At 30.6% G+C, this 22,852-nt stretch overlaps 1 protein-coding gene across 1 annotated transcript; it reads right to left on the bottom strand.

The window, feature by feature from the left end:
• Positions 1-2,910: 2,910 nt before the first annotated feature.
• Positions 2,911-10,309, bottom strand: LOC145614474 (putative disease resistance RPP13-like protein 3). Its single transcript, XM_081669529.1, has 4 exons — positions 9,500-10,309; positions 3,849-6,721; positions 3,644-3,714; positions 2,911-3,193 (listed from the first exon to the last, which is right to left on the bottom strand). Exons 1-2 carry the CDS (start codon positions 10,122-10,124, stop codon positions 3,888-3,890), a joined length of 3,459 nt encoding a protein of 1,152 aa, XP_081525655.1. The 5' UTR covers positions 10,125-10,309; the 3' UTR covers positions 2,911-3,193; positions 3,644-3,714; positions 3,849-3,887.
• Positions 10,310-22,852: the final 12,543 nt, after the last annotated feature.

Consider the following 22,852-nt stretch of genomic DNA (forward strand, 5'->3'; position numbering starts at 1 on the left):
AATCATGAGTTTTGGAATTATTGGATTATTTATTGAAACTGGTTTTAAAAGCATGTTTGCAAATAAATTGAGTTTACATTATCTTGTACTTATCGTACATAGCATATTTTGCTAATCCGTATTTCCTATTTGTTTTGGTTCGCCCTGTTTACCGTAATGGTAAGCAGTGTTGACTATTTTCAGGTGGAGTCATGAATGAGCATATGGGAGTCCCGGAATTTGCTTCACCTAGTTTAGGAATGTTGGTCTTGTGTTTATTTTGAGTACTCATAACAATGTTAGTATTTTCATAAGTATTAATAAAAGAAAGTTGAGTTTCCGCTGCAAAGTATTGGTTTTATTTAGTAAGTTTGAGTAGCCTTGCGTAATCACGCGGCGGTAACACGCCCAAGTCTATCTCTACGGTATAATTATACGTATTATACTAGTATTTCCGTAGAGGGAGATTTGGGGGTGTTACAATTTAATTATGGTTTGATAGAACATTTACTTATTTTAATAGATGATAAAAAATTTATAAAAGTTATCTTTTTTGTATTATTAAAGGAATTTGAGGATAATAATTGAGGCTTATGTTAAAAATAAACATATATTAAAAATTTGTGGAGTATATAAAGTATATAATATTTATTCATATGAAAATGAACATCAAATAATATATAAATGAGCATTTATTTTTTTTATCATTTTCATGAAAAGCTATAGAAAATCAAATTGTTTTTGAAATTCCTTATTAAATATGTAGAAAATATATACAGATCGAAGATGGAAAAAGTGTGGACATTTATCAGAAATCTAATGATCGTCTATTAATATGCGAATAATTATCATATACTAATATATAAATGAACATTTATCAAAATGAAAATGAACATTCAACAAAAAGAATGTATTGTAGTTCATCAAGTAAACACTATAGGTTGTGCAATATGAGTTTGTTCTCCTGTAGCTATTGATTTCACTATATTGTCAATATATCCATAACTTGATGTACATGTATAAATATGACAATGAACATGCATCCATTTCTAGATGAGCATATTTCAATACAAGAATGAACATTTATTAAAATATCCTGAAATTAAAACAAAAATTAACAGATATCTTGACCGTGCATTTAAAAAATGGGATTGAACAATTGCAATACTATATGTATAAACATCTACTAAAAAATCGAAATATACATCTATTAATATCCTGGCTATGTATCTACATGAGAATGAGCAAAAGGCTTTGATAAGAACATCAAATTTATTTATAAGTAGTTTAAATATAATAAATATGAACATTAGACGCTATATATGTATATGATAGGAAAAATAAAACATGAAAAACTATTTTAAAAAAAACAATATATACATAAAAATGAACCTAAAAGAGTATAGAAACAGACGTGATCAACATAATATATAATGAGCATCTACTCACATATAAATGAACTTATATTGGAATGATAATGAACATGGCATAAACTTAATGAGCATTAAAAATTATATGTGGTTAAACATATAAAGCTCTACTCAATGTTTTTAGTATCTTACTGCTTGCATAAAATATACTTTTATCTTAGGTGTGACATACAAATGATATAGGCAGGCTAAGTAGTAAGTACTACATATACTTAATTACCTACTACTCCATACTATACATATAAAAGAGTACATATTTGTAACAATCAATACACATTATTTACAAAATGTGAATGAACGTCTATCAACATTGAAATAATAAACTTATCAAAATAAAAATGAACATTTAACAATATGAAAATGAACATTTATTAATACGAAAACGAACATACACCATGTATGTATCAATACCGCAATAAATATATATAAAATAAAGTGATCTTGTATCAATATGGAAATGAACATTTATCAATATGAAAATGAACATTAATAAAGTTAAAATAAAAATAAAATAAAATAAAACTACTTTAATAAATTTTTTTGATTTGGGAAAGAAAATGAAAGCAGCTATGCTTATGATAACTGTCAATTAGAAAGAGAAAGTAGAATTAGAGACTAAAAAATTTAAGAGGGACAAAAATTGATGGGGAATTCAATCAATGAAATTTTTGTTGATTGAATTTCCATGGAAATTACTAGTAGAAGAACAAATCACACAATTCTAAGTTACATAAACAATAAATCGATTATTCATCTCCGCCATCGTCGCCGTCGACGACTTTAGTGTTGGAGGTTTTGGAATGCAGAACCATGGAGGTAGTTTGGGGAGTGTTCAATAGTTAGATCATTACTTGCTAGAAATTTTATTGTTGACGAGCGATCTCGATGGTTTTATGAAGCATGTCATTTTGATGGGTTTAGATACTGGGTTAATAAGGAGGCTAAACACATCGTTTCAGAGGGAGTGTAGGTAGAGCTACATACACTAGAGTTTAGGGATATATAATTATAAGAAAAATCAACTCATTTTTCAGGCTGGGTCAAATTTTGAGCTGAAAAGTTTGTGCCCAAACCCATCCAAAATGGCAGGTTCGTGCGGCTTTCTGGGCCATTTTCATTCGGACTTGGCAAATTAAAAAACCAACTAAATATGCGTTTATAAAACCGTCTTCCCAAACCTGCCTAAACTTTTTGAAAAGTTGGACCACGCTGGAAAATTCTGCCCAAAACCCGCCCGAATTTGGGTCGCGCCAACGGGCCGGTTCACCTTTGATCAGCTCTAATTTCCATCCCTAGTACATCATCCATAGTATGATCCTATAGAACAAAATATGTTCAAGTAAGGTTGTACATCATCTACACTAATGTAAATCGTCTAAGCCAATAATCAACTATGATAATCAATTATGTTATAACACTGCAAGTCACAAGGACTAATTAAAAAAAAATATACAGTACATACTATAATTGTAAAATACATATAATCACAAGGTCTAATTTAAATAACAACATAGTACAACACTTAGGCCATACACTTGTAATTAATTAAAACTAATATGATTAAATAAGTCAACTAATTTAAGTTTGATACTTATTTCATAAATAATTACACACATCAACACAAGTAAGAGCAATCACAATTCACAACCCAAGTCCAATGCTTGCATTTATTTATCACTTATTTACATCAATCTTCTTAAACGACAATCAATTTTGCATCCATTTGGAAGCCTAACACCACTGCATCCGCTTCGACTATCACCGGGTCTATATTTTGCTGATGGCTGTTGACAATTATTAAAACAAATTCAGATAAAACATCAAATTAGACACCTTATATATGAATATATCACAAACAAATTAAAGTAGGCAAAATCAAGGAGAACAAATCCCAAAAATTTGTATTACTTCGTCATTTTAACGACACTTTACTATTTCACTTTGTTTTTTTAAAATTTCACAAATAACTAGTACTCATATATACATATAATATAGCAAAAAAAAACTCAATTTCATCCAAATAAAACAAAAAAAAAAAAAATCAAGTAGCCCATTGTTTAGCATAAATTCGATAAGAACTACTCCGTAATTATTAAAGTGTTTGATGATTATCCCCCATTGCAGCCTCCCCAGTCCCGACCCAATGCAATTAATATCGTCAAAGTAAGTAAAATTAGTGAAATAAAAGCATAAATATTAATCAAATAAAAGCATAAATGAAGTCCCTCCATTACCGTGATTATCGATCAGTTTGCCATCAACTCCGTCCTGGCCTCTTATGATTAATCGAATCATCGAAGTGAGTCTGATAGAAAAAAAAGAGGAAATGTTGTGAATTGGTAATAAGAAAGATAATTTTAATTTGTTGAGAGTTAGTAATTCATACAATTGAGTTGGTAAAATGTACGGAGTAATTCGTTAAAATAAATAAATAAATACCTTGGTTGTATGGATACAAGCAGACTCCATGGTCCATCATCATTTTCTGTGGTCTTGTATAATTTCACCATCGATCTCAACATAGGGAACATCTGAGATTTTGTGCCATTCAGATCCAGAATCTTCTTTGGCACTTATTCTTTCTTTCAAAATTGGACAACCACAAATTTCGATTGTTTTGAGATTTTGGGGAAGATGCACTTTGGCAGGTAGATTTCTCAACTTCTTGCAATAGAATAACGCCAAATATTCAAGAGATGAGAGGGTGCCTATCCACTCTGGAAGTCTTTCCAACTCTTCAAATTCATGAAGACCCAGAGTTTCAAGGTTAGGGAGGTGGAGTTGAAGTAGTTGTTGAGGCAGACTTTTCATTTTTTGCTGCTTATTTTTTGATCTCTCAAACAACGAAAGTTCTATAAGGGAGTTATTGGGTTTATGGGGTGGAGGAGTGATGGTGTGGTGGTTGTCATTACAGAACACCGTCAAATAAGACATACACCTTGTACTTGTACTAGGACTAGGACTATTATCTCTGCTTTCTATTTCATGCTCCACGTAAGCTCCTAAAGATTGAAGGTGAGGAAGATGTGGAATCCACTCTAGCACTGAACTTGTTACATCATAAATTAATGTTAATTCAACAAGGCCCTGCAATTTACTCAAATCTGGGATGGGATGCTTTACTGATTCACAACCTGATATCACTAGTTTTTCCAAAGATGTGCATTCTGTGACACTAGTTGGGATATTTTCTAAACTTCCACAATCAGAAATACTAAGTGTACGCAAGGAGGTAAGACCCTTGAACATATCATCAGGTAAACAAACCAAGCTGGAACAATACTCTATATTTAACTCACAAAGGGAAGAGAGACTAGACCCATTGAACATATCATCTGGAAGACTAACTAAGGCTCTGCACCTATACAGTTTCAAATACTTAAGAGAGGTGAGGGAACTCAAACCACTGGGTAAACACACTAATTTTGGACAATCATATAAATACAAAGTCTCTAGCCTAGAACAATTTGACAGAGATTGAGGTAGGCTTTTCATCCCAGGCATCTTTTTAACAATGAGAGAAGTTAGACTACCACTTTTGTGATACTTGATTATATCCAAGGGTTCTTCACTCTCACCAAATTCCTCAAGATTTAAACTTCTTAGGGAATTAAAACTCAAGGCTGGACTTGTTTCCACAACTTCTAGCTTTGGACACTCGGCTATTTCTAAAACCTCAAGACATGGGAATGGGTCTATTGTTGCTAATGTGGTAGCATTAGTAGGGGGGAGAAGATTCAAATTTTTCAAACTTTGAAATCTGTGAATCCGAAGCTCTCTTAAAAATGGGAAAAAACCTTTCTCTAGACTTTTATTGAAGTGATTATTCTCATTCTCACTACTGTTTAACTCTTCGCCAATATATTCTACATTAGGGAAATCATATAGACACAAACCCCTCAAACTAGGCAACTTCCCAAGATCGTTCAAAGAAAGGTATTGGCATTCACAACCTGATATTGTAAGTCGTCTAAGACTGACCAACTTACGCAATACTTTTGGTAGCTCCTTTAGCCTCGTCTTTAAGAGAATCAATACCTGCAGCTGATAGAGTTTGCATATTGAGTCTGGTAAAGTTTCTATTGGGTTGGAAGACAGATCAAGATATCTCAAATGCTTCAATTTCCCAATGATAACCAACACTTCTTCTGTCATCCCTTTGTCAACTAATATCAAAGTTCGCAAGTATCTTGCTTGAGCTAACACATTCCAACATGGGAACTTACCACTCCATACATTCATTGTTCGTACATGTTGTATTATTTCGTCCTTCAAAGCTTTGCTTTTTTCCTCATTAAAATCAAATAATACAAGATGGTGATGATTCAATGAAGTGTATGGATCAACAACTTTAGCGTCCCAAATGAACAACTCCTGTTTGAAGATATGAATTGCAAGATCATGTACTAAGTCGTGCATCTTGCATTTCCATATTTCTCTTTTTGTGTTCTCCTTTCTCCAATCAACCTCTAATTGTAAGAAATAAATATTCACCAACGTATTGAAAAAATCTTCCCCCTTCTCTTCCATTGCTAAAGTCGAGTTGCTTGTATCAGCTTTAAGGAATCCCTGAGCAATCCAAAGATCAATTAACTCATTCTTATCCATTATGTGGTCTTTGGGGAAGGTCGCACAATAGGCAAAGCATTGCTTCAAAGAAAGCGAAGGCAAATGCTGATAGCTCAAAAACAACGACGGTAGAATGTAATTTGTATCATTTTCCGACGAAGTAGCCCATACTTCATTATTCTCTATCGATTCCCAATCTTGTATCCTTTCCTTCGATTGAAGTAAACCTCCCACAGTTGTTATTGCCAAAGGAACACCGTTACACTTTTTAACAATCCTATGTCCTACCTCCTTATGAGAAGGAGTAGGAATATTGACCTGTTTTTCAAATAATGTCCAACTATCCTCGTCTGATAATCCTTTCAACTCATATGGTTCACGAACCCCAGCACTCGTTGCAACCTTTTTACTACGAGTGGTAACCAAAATCACACTACCTTGACGACCCTCAATTGTCCTCAATTGGTTTTTCAATGAATCCCATAAGGCTTTGTCTTCTTTCCAAACATCATCAAGTACAAGCAAGAACCTTTTGCCTTTCAAATCTTGTTGAAGTTCTTTCATAATTACTTCCATGTTGGTCAAGTCGCATTTCTTTGATGAAAGCGATTCAACCATTTCCTTCAAAATTCTATCAACATTGAAATCCTCAGACACACATACCCACATTTTATTATCAAAATGTTTTGCAACTTTCTCTTCTTTCTGGTATAGAGCTCTTGTTAAAGTTGTCTTACCAAAACCTGATTATTGAACAATAACAGAATTCAATAATATAATAATGAGGATTTGATAATATTGTAAGGATAAAATATTGATCTTTATTTACCAAAATAGAATAAATCACAACCTTACAACGTTAGAAAGAGAATAGAGAAAAAAAAATAGTATAGTGAAGAAAAGTAATTATTTGCTATTTTATGTCATTTGCATTTTTGTTATTATTTTATTTTCTTTTTTTATATTGTTATTTTATTAATCGGAAATTCTCCATATAAGAGAAGTAGACTAATTTATTTCCTATCTCCCATAGCGAGAATAAAATCTAAAATTTTCATGTCATACCACCCAGTCAGACAGGCACTTCAGGTCTTCAGTAGTCATAAAACCTAATAACTACCTGTTTTTTATTTGTAACATTCACCAAATTGATAGATACACATTACAACTTTTTATCTTATTCACTAGTATACATTTTCTAAGCAAGCTTACGACTTAAATATATCAGTGATAAATTTTATATGCATTAACTTTATTTGGCATCATTTTTTTTTACTTAGGCCATGTTTACTTCACCTTTTAAAAAAAAAAATAATATTTAGTGAAAATAATTTCAGTTCAGTCATATAAAATCTGTTCAGTAAAATTAATTTCAGTTTAATAAAAATAAGTTCAGTTTAGTAAAATTCAATTTTCTTAAATAAGAATTATTATATAAAATCAGTAAGAATAATTTCTGTTCAGCAGAAAAAATTTCAGTTCAATGAAATTAATTTAATTAAGTTCAGTAAAAATAATTTAAGTTCTGCAAATATATATATATAAAATACTTCTCAATCTTTTTTATTTTTTTGAATCGCTAATACTTCTCAATCTCTTTCAAGAGTTTCAACGAACTACTTCAATTTAGATTCTCACAAAAACTTTAATTCAATACAAAATATACTTCTTTGTTGTCTCATATCATAACAATATCTTTTAATTAAAAAATCATACTGTAAAATTCCTCCAAAATTATATGCTATAATAAATCAAACTTGATTAAGTTGAGGGAGTATAAACGTCAAATACATGTATAGATATCATATGTTTAAAGAGTATATTAAAGTATTATTTTTAAAAAATAAATATCGATTTTTTTGTGAAAATATCTTAGGTGTAATATCTAAATATACTAAAGTAGCAACCGGTGACGTCATCTTTCCCCCAATCCTGTACACATATCGACTTATTATGAAAAAATTTCCCGCCCAAAAGTGTATGGCTTATTTTAGAAAAAAAAAATAAAAAAAATTATCATGTGATAGTTTAGATACATTATATCTAATCATTCAAAAAAAAAGATACATTACATCTAAACCAATCATTTAAAGTTACAATAGTAAACTATCATTTGTTTTTGTATTATATTTATCCCAAGTAACTACATATTTTACATAAGTCAATAATTTAAATTAATAAAAATAAGCTGACTACAGTACTATTTTCCTAAAAGGTAGGATATTAACGGATAGTTGTTTTTCTACTTCGAATTCATATTAATAATTGGCTTGCTTGTGAATAATGATTAATCATATTGCTGGTATCGCTTCTTTATACAAGAATTTTGATTTTTTTTTTTTTAAAATCAGAATATATATCTTCTTAATACAAAAATTTTGTTTGTGTGTGTGTGTGTTTTTTTTTTTTTAAATCATCAAATTTAATATTTTGATGTACTATTGAACATGTTGTTGATGATACTTATTTTTTTTGCTTTCAAAGATTGATAAATTCGAGTGCGGTGTTTAACAACCCCCTTAGTAACACTTAACAACATAGGCTTATGATTTTATCTAGGACAAAAATGTGAAAATATTAAAGTAAAATTAACATTAATTACCCGATTAATGTGTGATTTTGTCATACATTACAAACTTAATACAAAGTACTAATTAAGTAATATATTAATTAGTTATCTAACGCCTCACTCGAGAAGATTATTTGTAGAGTATATGCGAGTTCTACACTACAATTTTATTTGATAAAACTATGCATCGCACGGGGCTAATCTAGTATGCTTATTATATGGAGAGATTTATCAATAACTTATTCAAAATATAATGCAAATTTTTTTCAAATAAAAAAAAAACGTATTTGTCACTTTAAATTCCTTTTTTAGAAATAAGAAATTCTTGCAAAAAGTAACAAAAAATTTCAAATTTAAAAAATAACACATCATATGAGAAGTTAAAATTTTCTTATTTTCAAGTAAAATATTGTATAGTATTTAAAAATTCAACTACCTATATCTAAGGCGTTATTATGGTAATCATATTATCTTTCAGAAAAAAAATTATGGTAATTATATTATCATTTACTTATTTTTAATACCGTAAAATGCACGGATTTATAAAGTGAGATTTATTAATAATAATAGTAAATTGAAATTGAATGACTTATGTAACAATTTTTTTTAGTTCGGTTCAGCTCATTTCAGTCAATGAGAACAGGCCCTTAGTATATAGATAGTTATAGATTAATTTGTTTATAATATAATAGTATCCCTTTCATTGGTGTTGAGGACATTAGTTTCAATGCTAAAATCTCATCAACTTAGTTCAAAAAAAGATTCCATAAGATAATAATATAGTAACAAACTTTGGATTAGGTTATATAAATTAGTTTTGAATATTTTTTTATTATATGTTGTAAATGGAAGGAATTATTTTGAATGTAATAGTATATAGTATCATAAACTAAATATGAAAAACAAAACAAGCAAAATAAATTTCAAAAGAACTTTGAACTTTAAAATTTACCTCCAAGCCCAACAATGGCAATGGTGATGAGGTGTTCCTTATCATTTTTTGGACTACACATCATTTCGAGCAATTTTTGCTTATCATCCTCCCTCCCTATAAACTCAATAGCACTTGCCTTTTGCCGAATAATCTCCAGGTTTGCCCTCCCAGCATTGCTAGTGGTGGGTACACTCTTATCTAGCAGCTTTACTTGTTTGAGGCCTATTCTCTTAGCCTCCTTGTCTAACTCATCGAACTTGGAAAGAATCTCAAGTACCTTATGAGTCATCCGAAAGCGGAAAACTACAGGGTTATTAGAGGGAGAGAAGAAATTACACACCTTTTTCTTACGCATGAGGTTCTCACCCAACTCAATATTCCTGCGTATAATTTCATAATCGTAGTCATCCATTACATTAGCCGCAAAATAAGAGACATTCTTAACTTTTTGAAGCCAACGGTCAACACCTGGATTATCATTAGCACTTCCTACACTTTGAAGGAATGCTTGAGTGTCATTAAACCTTTCCTTAAGATTTTCAAGGTGACCTTGAAAACCTAGAACAAGTTTTATCTCGTCCCATGCTTGAGCACCTACAAATCCAGCTGTCGCTTTTACAACATCTATTGCTAAGTCTGCCATACTATGTAGATTGTTAAGTCAAGTTTGTTTTTTTTTTTTTTTTTTTTTTTTTTTTTTTTTTTTTTTTTTTTTTTTTGAGGGGATCGAAGAGAGAACAAAAGAGGTGGGTGGTACAATATGAAATTTACTTAGTTTTGTGGACAATGGTGTAGTAAAGAATATGTGAATGGTGTGTGATAATTTTTTCAAACATCTTGCACTCTTTAAATAATGTGTAGAAATTGATTTCTTTATTGGTAGGTTTACTGTAATTCTTTACTTGTCTTCACAAATCGTCCTATATGCTTTGAAATATTATTATTCTTTACTTCTTATAAATTCCTATTATTCTTACTTTTACCTTGCCTATCTTAGCTTTGAGTAAAGTAATTGATATTTGATTCTAACCTTTACGTACTTGTGTTGTTACCGAATTTATTATATTAATGTCTCAAGTTATGAATATTGAGATTACACCTTGTGGATTACAATTATCTTGATTCGTTAAAGTTATAGTTTTACCAGAATAGTGCAACTATTTGAAACAAATTACATATAATATCGTTGTTAATGTAATTTAAATATTCAGATCAAATCATTTTTGATTACTCGTAACACAAGGCTTACGTATACTTTCTCCGTCCCTAAATATGTTGCATGTATATCATTTTGGGTGTTGGTAGATATTTATATATTTTAAAATTTTATTTAAATATCATCAAGTAAACCTACTTTTCCCATATACTAGTAAATTTTTTTAATGTTTCCGTAATTTTTCGTGTCTTTATTACTTTTTTTCACTATTCAAATACCATTTAAAACACAAATATTTTTCATTTTAGCTCAATTCAGTAAATCACAAGAAGCCCTAAGTGTTATAGTATGCAGGAAATCAATCTACACATTTACAAAAAAATTATCACATCGTATATATATATATGAAAAACATTTTCAATGGGAGATTCAATATTTTTACAATGTAAAATAAATTGCTAAAGAATTATTGATGAATGATAAGATTTGAAAGCAAGTGAATGATCATGCCAAGCAGGATTGTATGACTTTAGTAAAGAATTATTGATGAATAATGCAATTACGCCTCCTCATTGAGTTGCTCTCTTCAATTCAATCATCATATTTAGTTGAAAAAAAGGTATTGTCATCTAGGTAGTATTTCATAGTGATATTGTAGTTTAGAATTTAGTTCTTATTACTAATAGATTAGATCAAAGTAAATAAAGTTAATTATTCATTATAGATTTCATATTCCTAATAATCTTTTTTTTCCTTCAATTTATTAACCATTTTCTTTCTTGAATACAATTTTGCCTAAAAGATTACACTATCTATCCCTACCTTAGTAGAAAGTTACTCTTATGAATAGTGTAATACCAAGTATACCCTTTAAAATGTGTATTTACATATATACCCTCATTGATGTATACAAGTTTTTTAATGAATATTGTTTGGACAATTATACCCTCTAAAATATTTAATTATGTACTTATTTGCTCTCATTCTTTAATGTTAGTTGTCTTGGACATTTATATACTCATAAACATAGTTGTTTACATATTTTTTTTGTCATTAAATCTGTCAACAACTAAATTTATGATTTTAAGACCAAGCTGAAAGAGTCTCTAGATTTGACTAGCTATGTGCGCGCATCGCGCGCATTAGCTACCCTAGTTAATAAAAATATACCATACATAACATAGCATCATTTACTCCGTATATTGTGCATTTTATTTATACTTAGTAATAATCATTGTATCAAAAAAATATATGTAGCACCGATCAATGCTGTAAGTAAAACAAGTTGATCATAGTAATATTCGAATAAGAAGCCTTAATCATAAATTAGAATATTAAATGAATACAATCACACTGTAAATCACATGTATTAATTAACTGGTTTCTATTTTTCTAATATAAAACACAAATCACACTACAAATTTTTGTAAATCTAACTTAAAACATAAGTCATTCATTAAGCGAAATCTGACACAAAGGACAAACAGGATTTGCATAGAGACACCTAAGTACACAAGGCTCATGAAACACATGCTCGCATGGCAACTTCGTAAGAGATTTTGACCACTTTGTTACAATACTAACATCATCGTCATTAATAGTAGCCTTAAGATCTTTGTCCCCTTTTTCGTCTGTGATTTTTAATTTTTGTAGACATATACCACACGTACCCTCTATTTTCAAAAACTCGCAATCTTTTTTCAAAAACTCGCAATCATTACCATTACCATCACCATTATTCTCAATAGTAAGCCTTTCTAGCCCCTTAATAACCGGTACTTCCTCCTCAACAAAATCGTCGGAGGTAGCAACACACGCCTCGAACTCCTCTTCATTACAAACTCGATCAGGACCAATACGAAATAGCCTCAAATCAGAAACTTCAACACTCTTTAGTAAACCACTTTCATGTTCAAAACCTTGTTGTCCTTGTTTCTTAAGAGACTCAACTCTTTTCCATATATCATCACTTAAATGATTCAACTTTTTCATCAACCAATTACCAACAAGAACATCGTTTCTATTCTTAGTGGCTAAAAGATCTTGAGCAATATCAACCCTACACAATATGCAAAACGGGTTAATCAAGTGAACTTCCTTTGTAGGTAATTTTCGCATGGTCAACATTCTTCGACCATTAGTATGGTAATAAATTAAGGTTTCGTAGTGATCAAAGTTTAATCTAACTTCGAGTTTCATAGAGGAAGAACTCGAGTTAGGATTAATAGTATCATTAGTCTCATGGCTACAAGGAATTACGATGCCACGATCATGAAGCTCTTCAAACCTAGCAATTAGACCTTTTTTTTCTTCCATACTAATCCAACTTCGTTCAATTCTTGAGATATAAATTTTAAGGAGAGATTATGATTATCAAGTTTATGTGTAGAGAACAACAATTGAGCCCGTATATAGTCGTATTGTATATATACAATGTAGATAGCCCATGTCCTTAGCTTAGTTGTATTAGGAAATTAATTTAGTATTTAAAGTCGGTATTAGAGTTTGGTTTTGTTAATTATGTTAATATTGTATATTTGGAAAGTTTATCTTGTTAGGAGTTTTAGGCAAGTTAGGTTATATTTTGTATTGTGTATATATATTTGGTTGATAGCAATACAAAAGGTTAGGTTGTTTTCTCCAATATTTCTTGGTATCACAAGTTCACAACCTCTTTAAAGCTAAGACAAACTTGGTTTAAAGTTTAAAATAAACCCTAGCTTTATTGTTGGATTTGTAGAGAGGATTGTTCATGCATCATTCAAGGTTCATTTACTATCAAATTTGTATACCAAACTCATTTACATCTCTATTTTCTACGACCCTAGTTATGGGTTATTAGTTCGTTATTTAAGTTGTATCGGCCCATTTGCACGAGGACATGAAAAATTGTTGAACCACATTTGAGAAAGAAACCTACTTGATGGGCCAACTAAATTCACCAATTCATTGCAGCTTGTGGCAATATATTAAGCGTTTAAACTTTAAAGTTCAAATAAAATCATGTGTATTGTAATTTTTTATTTTATTTTCAAATACTACCTTCGTTATATATTATTTGTAACCTTGGAATATTTTATATCTCATAAATAATACCCAAAGTTGCAACTTATATTTAACGGAGGTAGTGGAAAGAATTTGTTTATGATAAAATATTTCAAGGACATAAATAAAAATATATACGAGTAAATATTACATCTACATAAAGAATTTAAATTTAACAAAAACATAACAATTGAATTTAAAAAAAAAAAATTATGTTAACACCAACTTACAATTTTAGATTCTCTTTCTATTTTTTCTTCTTACACAACTTTATACTTTACATAATTTTTATAAATTAAGCCGATGGTTGAAGTCCGATATCGATCGAAAACAAATAAATGTGGTACTTGAATAGACTAATTACACAAATATCACCCGGTTGCATGATCCTAGACAAACATAATTGTAAATTTTAGATCACTCACTCGGTTGCATGTTTTTGTGTTATTAAGGCACATCTCATCTCATGATAACCTATGAAATTGCAAGTTTGCAACTAACAAAGTCATATAAACATGTGATACATAGGAATCCAAAGCGTTACACATAATATAGAACTATATAATTGTATGTATACGTTGCTATTTCCCTAAACTTTCATCTTTGGATTCTCTTTCTCTCATTGTCTTGTTTTTCAAGCATAGTTTCTCTTTTGTCTTGTGTAACACCTACCTAATTATAGTATATAAATACTAATATAATTACTTTATTTGGTTTATTAATTAATTAGACCATTGATAATTAGCCACCGTAATCTGACGATTGGATCTTCTTCTCTAAATCGTGTTGGCAAAAGAATGATAAGCTATAAAAATCATGTGCATAAACTTATAAAAATAAATTAAATCAATTTTTTTTATAGAGACAACTCCTGAAAATCAAAACAAAAGTAAATGTTTAATATAATAAATTGTGGTATTTATTAATTTATATGATCCGATTTATGTTGAGTAACACACATGTACAACAGCAATTTTTGTGTGGTTGCCGCGTTACTCATTCGATTGCAGGCGGGTACTCAAATTTAAAACTTTTAAATTTTAGTTTCATCTAAATTTATAGACGTTTGTTGGCGGGTTAATCTAATAAATAAATACTTTAATTATAGTGGCATCAATTATCATTTTCTATCAGAAATCTATGATGATTTTTATGGTTATATCCAAGTGCTATAAATATTGATAAAGTAGTACTCATAATGGGGCTAATTTAATTAAGTCAACATCAGAAAAAAGTCATACCACATGAATGCAATTCCGGTTTATTGTTAATAATCGTAAAATTAATTGAGAAATAGATAGATGAAGTAGTCTATCAAATTTGTACAATAACATGTTGTGAATGTTGGTCATTCTCTTTCTTCTTTTTCAATGTTAGTCCAAACTTAATACACATTGGGTTTATCCTATAAAATTTCTTGCTCAACCCTTCCATTTTAATCTCGACGCCTTAATAGGGTATACACGATATATGCTCATATTTGGTTTTAACTTTAATATAAGCATCCTTTGAGCTAAAATTGACAAAGTAACAATATACAAGCATGTGAGACATCAAATCAAAATACATACAAAAGTGTTATAGAATCATTTTTTTTTTCTTTTCACGAAAATGTTATCCAAGTGCGTATGTATGTGACAATTGTATACGAGTACGTAACATACGAGTATATACCCAAACACGACATTTGTAATGGTGTCTAAGTAACATAACATATCCTTGCAATTGCAACTTATTACGGAGTAAAGTGGAGTATTAATTATGTCAACGCCAATTCAAAAAACTTTCATTACATACAGGGGACATCCTGTCTCATCTAATGCTAATCTCCATCTTATATCATCAGTTTGTTACACTGAACTTGTACACGACACAAACTAGCTGGAGACCTTTAATCATACATGATCCAAGACAAAATTATTTACACTTTACACCCCCATACCCATTGCCCATGTACCATAAAACTCGTCGTCTAAACCACCACCACGTGTCCATGTGATCGGAATCCGACCGAGATCAATCCCGTGGCGATCGGAAGAACTTAGCCGTTGTACTGTTGCATTGCTGGTGATCTAAATTGATTATTAAACTTTGACATTATATTGCATCATGGTATACATAATTTGCTTGTTTTGGTGACGTAGTTGGTGTCTAGGATTCTTTATAACTTTAATTTGTTAGGCTAGTTAGTTGCCTTTAGATCACGTCATCATTCTTTTAACTTGTTTTTTTTTCTACTTGCATGATTTATGTCTTTTTTCTTATATAAAGCTTATTAGATTCGGTAAAATATTTACTTTCATAATTATTGGCGCGCCAATGTTATTTATGAAAAAAACATCATGTACACTTTTTGGCTTTGTGCTAAAGATAGGGCCTATGACCTATGGGTTGAGCTTTTAATATTATTCAGGTTTATCAAGCTAGATTTGGCCTAATACTACGTACAAAGATTTCTATTTCACAATCATAGAATCATAGAGAGTAAGGGATAGAGCTCAGCTCCACTCCCGGATTTAGGTGATCTTGAGATCGATTCTCATCACCAAGGTTATTAAAATCGGGATTCTAACAATTATAGAATTGTACGAGTAAGATCAAATCTAACAATTAGGGATGAAGATTTTCTTACTCTTTCTCTCGACTTCTAAGGGTCTTGTCCTTGTATACTAACTAACTGAATATATGGGTAGACTCGTGACACTAATCTGAATCAATTGGACTTTCTTCTTTCCTGATTTTTTTATTTTTTAAAAGAGTCTTGCTCAAGGTTGGTGTTTTTACAGCCAATGGTAGGACAATTTTTGGAGGGAGTGGACCTTGATTCCCTCCAAAAAAAATTCATAAAGATATTCTATCTTTTAAAAAGATTGATAAGGATACAAATTTAAAATCACTATTCACAAGTACTATAATCAAGATGTTAGATGTCAACGCTTCAACCTCAAAGACTCTAAATAATGAAACATTGAAAATTTGAAACTATATATATCACCAAGATTATTATTTGATTCACCAATTAGTTGCAGTGAGTGGACCGAATTAAAGTGTTGCCGTAAAGAATCAAAAATTGGAGACGGAACTGGAACAAGAAATTGGGTGAAAACTCAATGGAAAAAAAAAATTGCGGAAGCTAGATCGAAAAACCTAAAGCTGTGATACCATGTTAGATACTGTGAAACTCCTCAGATTGGAGTGTTTTCCATTAATCAATATATATAGGGTTACAATCGTGAGTCCTAATCACGTTAGGAAACTCAAAAGATATTTACAAATATTCACAAAATATATCTCCTACTATAACAGAATACCTAGAATATCTATCGTATATTCTATCAATTTGTGTTTCCCTCAAAAATAAAAGATTATTATTTGTGTTTGTTACATATAACATATTCTATTTTTTTTAAAGAACAAAAAATTTATCATTAATTAATCTCCACACGGTATCAACAATGCAAATTATTAAACCCAAGTAAAATGTAATTTAAAACATAAAATTCAACCAAGATTGTTTAAATCATTTACTCTAATTTGACCAATTATTATTACTCCGATCCATTGATATAATGTCAATATCATTCAATTGTAAATGTAGTCTTTGAAAATAATTAGTCTATAAATATAACAATATATCGTTCAACACTAACTTTATATGTGGCCAGCCATCATGTGATTATATTCATTCAGTTAGTGTTACAGCGGCTACACAGTGTGACTAACAGCATAGAAAACACAATGATCATCCAAATAATGCTTGTTTCTTATAAAAATAATTTTCAATTTTTTAATTAGTACGTACTAAATCTAATTAATTGCAAAGTTGTTGATTCACAATATATTTAATTTCAAAATTTATGAAAAAAAAAGAGGGAATCCTAACAAAATTTCAACTTTCCCGCGAAACGTTGGTAAACTGCTAATATTTTAAATAATTCTCTTGTCATCAGCTACTATGCACGTGTTTCCTGAACTTTATTTCATAGAATCTTAAGATTTTTAGCAAATTGTTTCTTTGTTAAATAGAAGTATCCCTTTCCACTTTTAGTCGTAAATTAAAATTTTATTATTCAATTTGTTAATATTATCCCTTGTATTTCCTTTTTAAGTGGCACCATGTCCATTATTTTCATCATTTAACATGCCTCCTCGTAGACTTACTATATGCTCATTTGGATCTTACCTTCATTTATACTCAATGAATGAAGTTATGACTTCTACCATAAGCATCAAATTCATTGATCATGGTAGGGTAAAAGGGTCATATTCCTACTTGTAAAGTTGAATTATAATATTAGTTACGTCTAGATGTGACAAAACTAACCCGACCTGAATTATCATATTTGAACCTAGCTGAATTGTTACTAAAAATTGGATTATCCAAACTGAATTATGCGCGATTTGTATTTGAGACTGGATAGTCGAAATCGAACTTGATTCAAAATGGACCTAACCTGAATTGACCCGACCAAAATCAAATTTAGTTGAAATGAATTAGTCTCCATTGATAAATTACTTTTCAATAGACTAGCCAAGTCATTACTAGCTAGTTTATAACTTTATGACAATAGTAGTGACTTGTATTTACTTAATCTAGCCGAATCTAACACTATAGCTATAACCAGATTAACCTCGTAAAAAAGGTATTAAAGGTCAATCAAATCAATGTTTCATTTTTATCAAATCGTAACTTTTTGTGGTGGTTCTTATTTTCATGACTAGCTAAGTCATTTTAATTTTAGTCCATTAAAGTTGAAAAAAAAAAATAAGGAATCTTTGGTTCCTTGTTGGAAAATTGAAGCATAAAATCATTTCGGATTGCATATGCATGCCTAATAATCTTGTTCTCCTAGATTTTCTTCACTGATTATGAGAAAGAACCCTTTTTCGTTTCTAGACTTATCAAATGAATTTTGTTACTTTACCTTAGCTCATAAATATTGGATGGCCTACAAATTGAATCATAAATCAACAATACAATTAGTAAACCATGCCATGTAGCCTATGTTGAAATATTTGAAGTGTAGTTGGCAGGTTAATTATGATTGATCTATATATAAATAAGCATCACTTCATTTTAAGAAACACAAGCATAAGCATCAAGTTCGTACTTTGGTATGGCGACTACAATTTATTTGCGTAATACTGTATAACTGTATAAGCCTTTACAAAGTAAGGGCGACTCATTGTACATCAACCCAGTTAACAGTTAGCTAACTAGCCAAACTCAAGCCAACCAAATAGATTAACTTGGCACGTTAATCTATTGTTCCAATGATACTTCCAATTAATGAACCTCAAATCATCTAAGCTCATAGAATTATGTGTTAAAGAATTCTTAATCTGCACATAAAATTCATGAAATTCAAGAAAATGATGATCATTATATAGTTTGTAAATCTTGAACTTGGTGCTCATTGCATTGACAAATTGTTAGTCTCTGGCCTAACAGTACTACTACCAACTAAACCAAATTCCATGATAAATGAATTACTATAAGTAGTTTATAATTACAGTTTTAATAGTACCAAGACTGCAAAGCAAACATTTATGCCCACAAATTAAACTTATGTATATATGGAAATTCTTAGGAATATAACAATAATAATGCAACCCTCCTTTTACATATAATAAATCGGGCGAGCCCCGAAACATCCTAAATTGCTTTAAAAACGTGGATATATAATAGCTTTCAATTTTGGAATTTTTTTACCTTTTTTCGCCCGGAAATAAAAATTGCCGAGAAGTTAACCATGATCCCTAATACCCTCCAGGAGTCCAATTGGGTGGGTGGAGCCATCCAATTTGCCTTAAAACGGTCAATTTACCCGTTTTCGTACTTGCACCGATTCGTGAAATCAAGCCTACCACAGACATTTTTGACAACATATAATGGTCATATATGATTTCAAACATCATTATATGACCCTAAGATGTATCCCCTATGATCTCAGGACTTTTCGCCACCGAGCCCTATATCATCAAAAAATTCTCAAAAAGCGTGGATAATAGCCTTCAATTTTGGAATTTATTGACCTTTTTTTGCACGGTAATAAAAATTGTCGAGATGTTAACCATGGTCCCTAATACCATCCGTGAGTCTAATTAGGTTGGTGGAACCATCCAATTTGCCTTAAAACGGTCAATTTACCCGTTTTCGTAACTACACTGATTTCGTGAACTCAAGTCTACCACGGACATTTTTGACAACATTAAATGGTCATATATGGTTCCAAACGTCATTGTATGACCCTAAGATGTATCATCTAGGATCTCAAGACTTTTTGCCACCGAGCCCCGTAACATCAATAATTCCTCAAAAAAAGTGGATAATAGCCTACAATTTTGGAATATTTTGACCTTTTTTCGCCCGGAAATAAAAATTGCCGAGATGTTAACCATGCCCTAATACCCTCCAGGAGTCCAATCGGGTGGGTGGAGCCATCCAATTTGCCTTAAAACGGTCAATTTACCCGTTTTCGTACCTACACCGATTTCGTGAAATCAAGCCTACCACGGACATTTTTGACAACATATAATGGTCATATATGGTTTCAAACGTCATTATATGACCCTAAGAAATATCCCCTAGGATCTCAGGACTTTTCGCCACCGAATCCTGTATCATCAAAAAATTCTCAAAAAGCGTGGATAATAGCCTTCAATTTTGGAATTTATTGACCTGTTTTTTGCACGGTAATAAAAATTGTCGAGATGTTAACCATGGTCCCTAATACCATCCGTGAGTCTAATTGGGTGGGTGGAACCATCCAATTTGCCTTAAAACGATCAATTTACCGGTTTTCGTACTTGCACCGATTTTGTGAATTCAAGCCTATCACGGGCATTTTTGACAACATTTAATGGTCATATATGGTTCCAAACGTCTTTATATGATCCTAAGATGTATCACCTAGGACTAAAAACTTTTCGCCATCAAGACCCGTAACATCAAAAATTCCTCAAAAAGCGTGGATAATAGCCTTTAATTTTGGAATTTTTTTGACTTTTTTTGCTCGGAAATAAAAATTACCGAGATGTTAACCATGGTCCCTAATGCCCTCCGGCAAGCCAATTGGGTGGGTAGAACATTCCAATTTGCCTTAAAACGGTCAATTTACCCGTTTCGTACTTGCACCGATTTCGTGAACTCAAGCTTACCACGGACATTTTTGACAACACTTAATGGTCATATATGGTTCCAAACGTTATTATATGACTCTAAGATATATCCCTAAGGATCTCAAGATTTTTCGCCACCGTCTAATAATTGTTACTGTATTTTCTGTAATTTAGGTTCCAAATTCTATATGTATAAATTTATAATGTATGTACATTTTTATCCATTTAGCTCCTTGTAATTAGTGAAAACCGTACAACTCTGTTTCAGTACTCTGTTTTTCACTAATCAAATTAACTAATTAAGGGTATCTTTCACTAATACACTGTATAATTGCTTTGTTAATCTTAATTTTCTAATGATATATTAACTCGAAAACAATCCGTTGGTGACTTAGTGGCGTTTTTCTATTGTAAAAACTGGCTGTGACTTTGATGATTAAAGAAGTACAACTGTACAAGTACAAGCCTTTACTGTTATTTTGTTTCACTACTTGACATGTTCTACATTGTAACGGGCTTTAAGACTTTTTTCTAATTTTCTAAATTTTTGTTTGGGTTGTTTTTATTTTTTTATTTTTTATTTTTTTTTTATTCTATTAAGTAAAAATTATCACTCTGAAAATTAAGAAAATCCTCGATGAGTATGACTTTTAAGAGGCTATGTGATAACATATGTGGAGTACGGAATATTGTGTTAGTGTTTCAAATCGTTCTTCTAATTTGATTTTGATTTCTCAAAATGTCATTATAAACTCATAATCCAATGTACTATATATAACAAATGAAATAAAATAGATGAATCAAATTCAACATAGAGAAAAAAAATTGAAGTGACTTGCAAATTGCAATCATAGTACGTATTGATCAATTATGAGTATATATAAAGAACTTTGTATTTATTTAGTGAAATAACGATCCTTGGATTATTTTGTTAGATCGAATTGGAATAAAACCGAATAATAATTGAATTAATACATAGCTAGATGATTATTTTTCTTGAAATATCAACAAATATTATTGGTAGGAGTTACAAACAGTTTATATACATAGATTATGACAATTTGATCAATCTCATTACACTCCAATATCTGCCACAATTATGACACATACATAAACATTATAAGACCATTTGCATTAAGTCAAACCTTGTTATATATGCATGAAACGATTAACCTTTACTTGATCGCAAAATGATACTTAAAGATTAATAGGGTTGCATTAATCATATTCATATGCTCCATATATGACAATGTAACTAATAAAACTGACTTTAAAAAAATCAAAATACTTTCGACATGTCCTAAATTTTTCGAACCAACAAAATTGCACTCTAATCAAAGTATTGTGCTATGATAAAAGAACACATTTTGCTTTACTCGTTAATGTAGAGGGGTGAATACATACTCAATAGTCTATCGTCTTTAATTTTTCAATAAGAATTAAATCATGTAAACTAATGCTTTTAATTATGATGTATCATGTATATACTCATATCATAGGCTAAAATTTTAAAATATTTTACAGTGCCTTTTTAGTGTAGCAGGCCACATGGTGTGGCCTACTGCCAAGTCAGCAAAAATAATGGGAGTTATTGGTATTGTCATGGTTACTTGTATTTTTCAGGTGTTACTTGTATTTTTTTTTTTTTTTTTTGTTTTTCAGGAGTTACTTATATGATTACTTATTTAGGGGTTACTTATATTTTTTTTTTCAAGAGTTACTTGTATGGATTACTTACTCAGGGGTTACTTGTATCATTCAGGGGTTACTTGTTTTATTTTTTTCATGAGTTACTGATTACTTGTATTTTTTAGGGGTTACTTGTTTTTTTTTAAGGGGTTACTTGTATGGATTACTTATTCCGGGGTTACTTGTATGGGTTAATTCAAGAGTTACTTGTATGATTAATTATTCAAGGGTTACTTATATGAGTTACTAGCTTATTTAAGGGTTACTTGTATGCATGGGTTACTTGTATGAGTTACTTATTCAAGGTTACTTGTTCAAGGGTTGCTTGTACGTATGCCCTATACCAAACCAGTAACACC

The sequence above is a fragment of the Chenopodium album genome, chromosome 25 (assembly GCF_948465745.1).
Source record: "Chenopodium album chromosome 25, dcCheAlbu1.1, whole genome shotgun sequence".
NCBI classification, from domain to species: Eukaryota; Viridiplantae; Streptophyta; class Magnoliopsida; order Caryophyllales; family Amaranthaceae; genus Chenopodium; species Chenopodium album.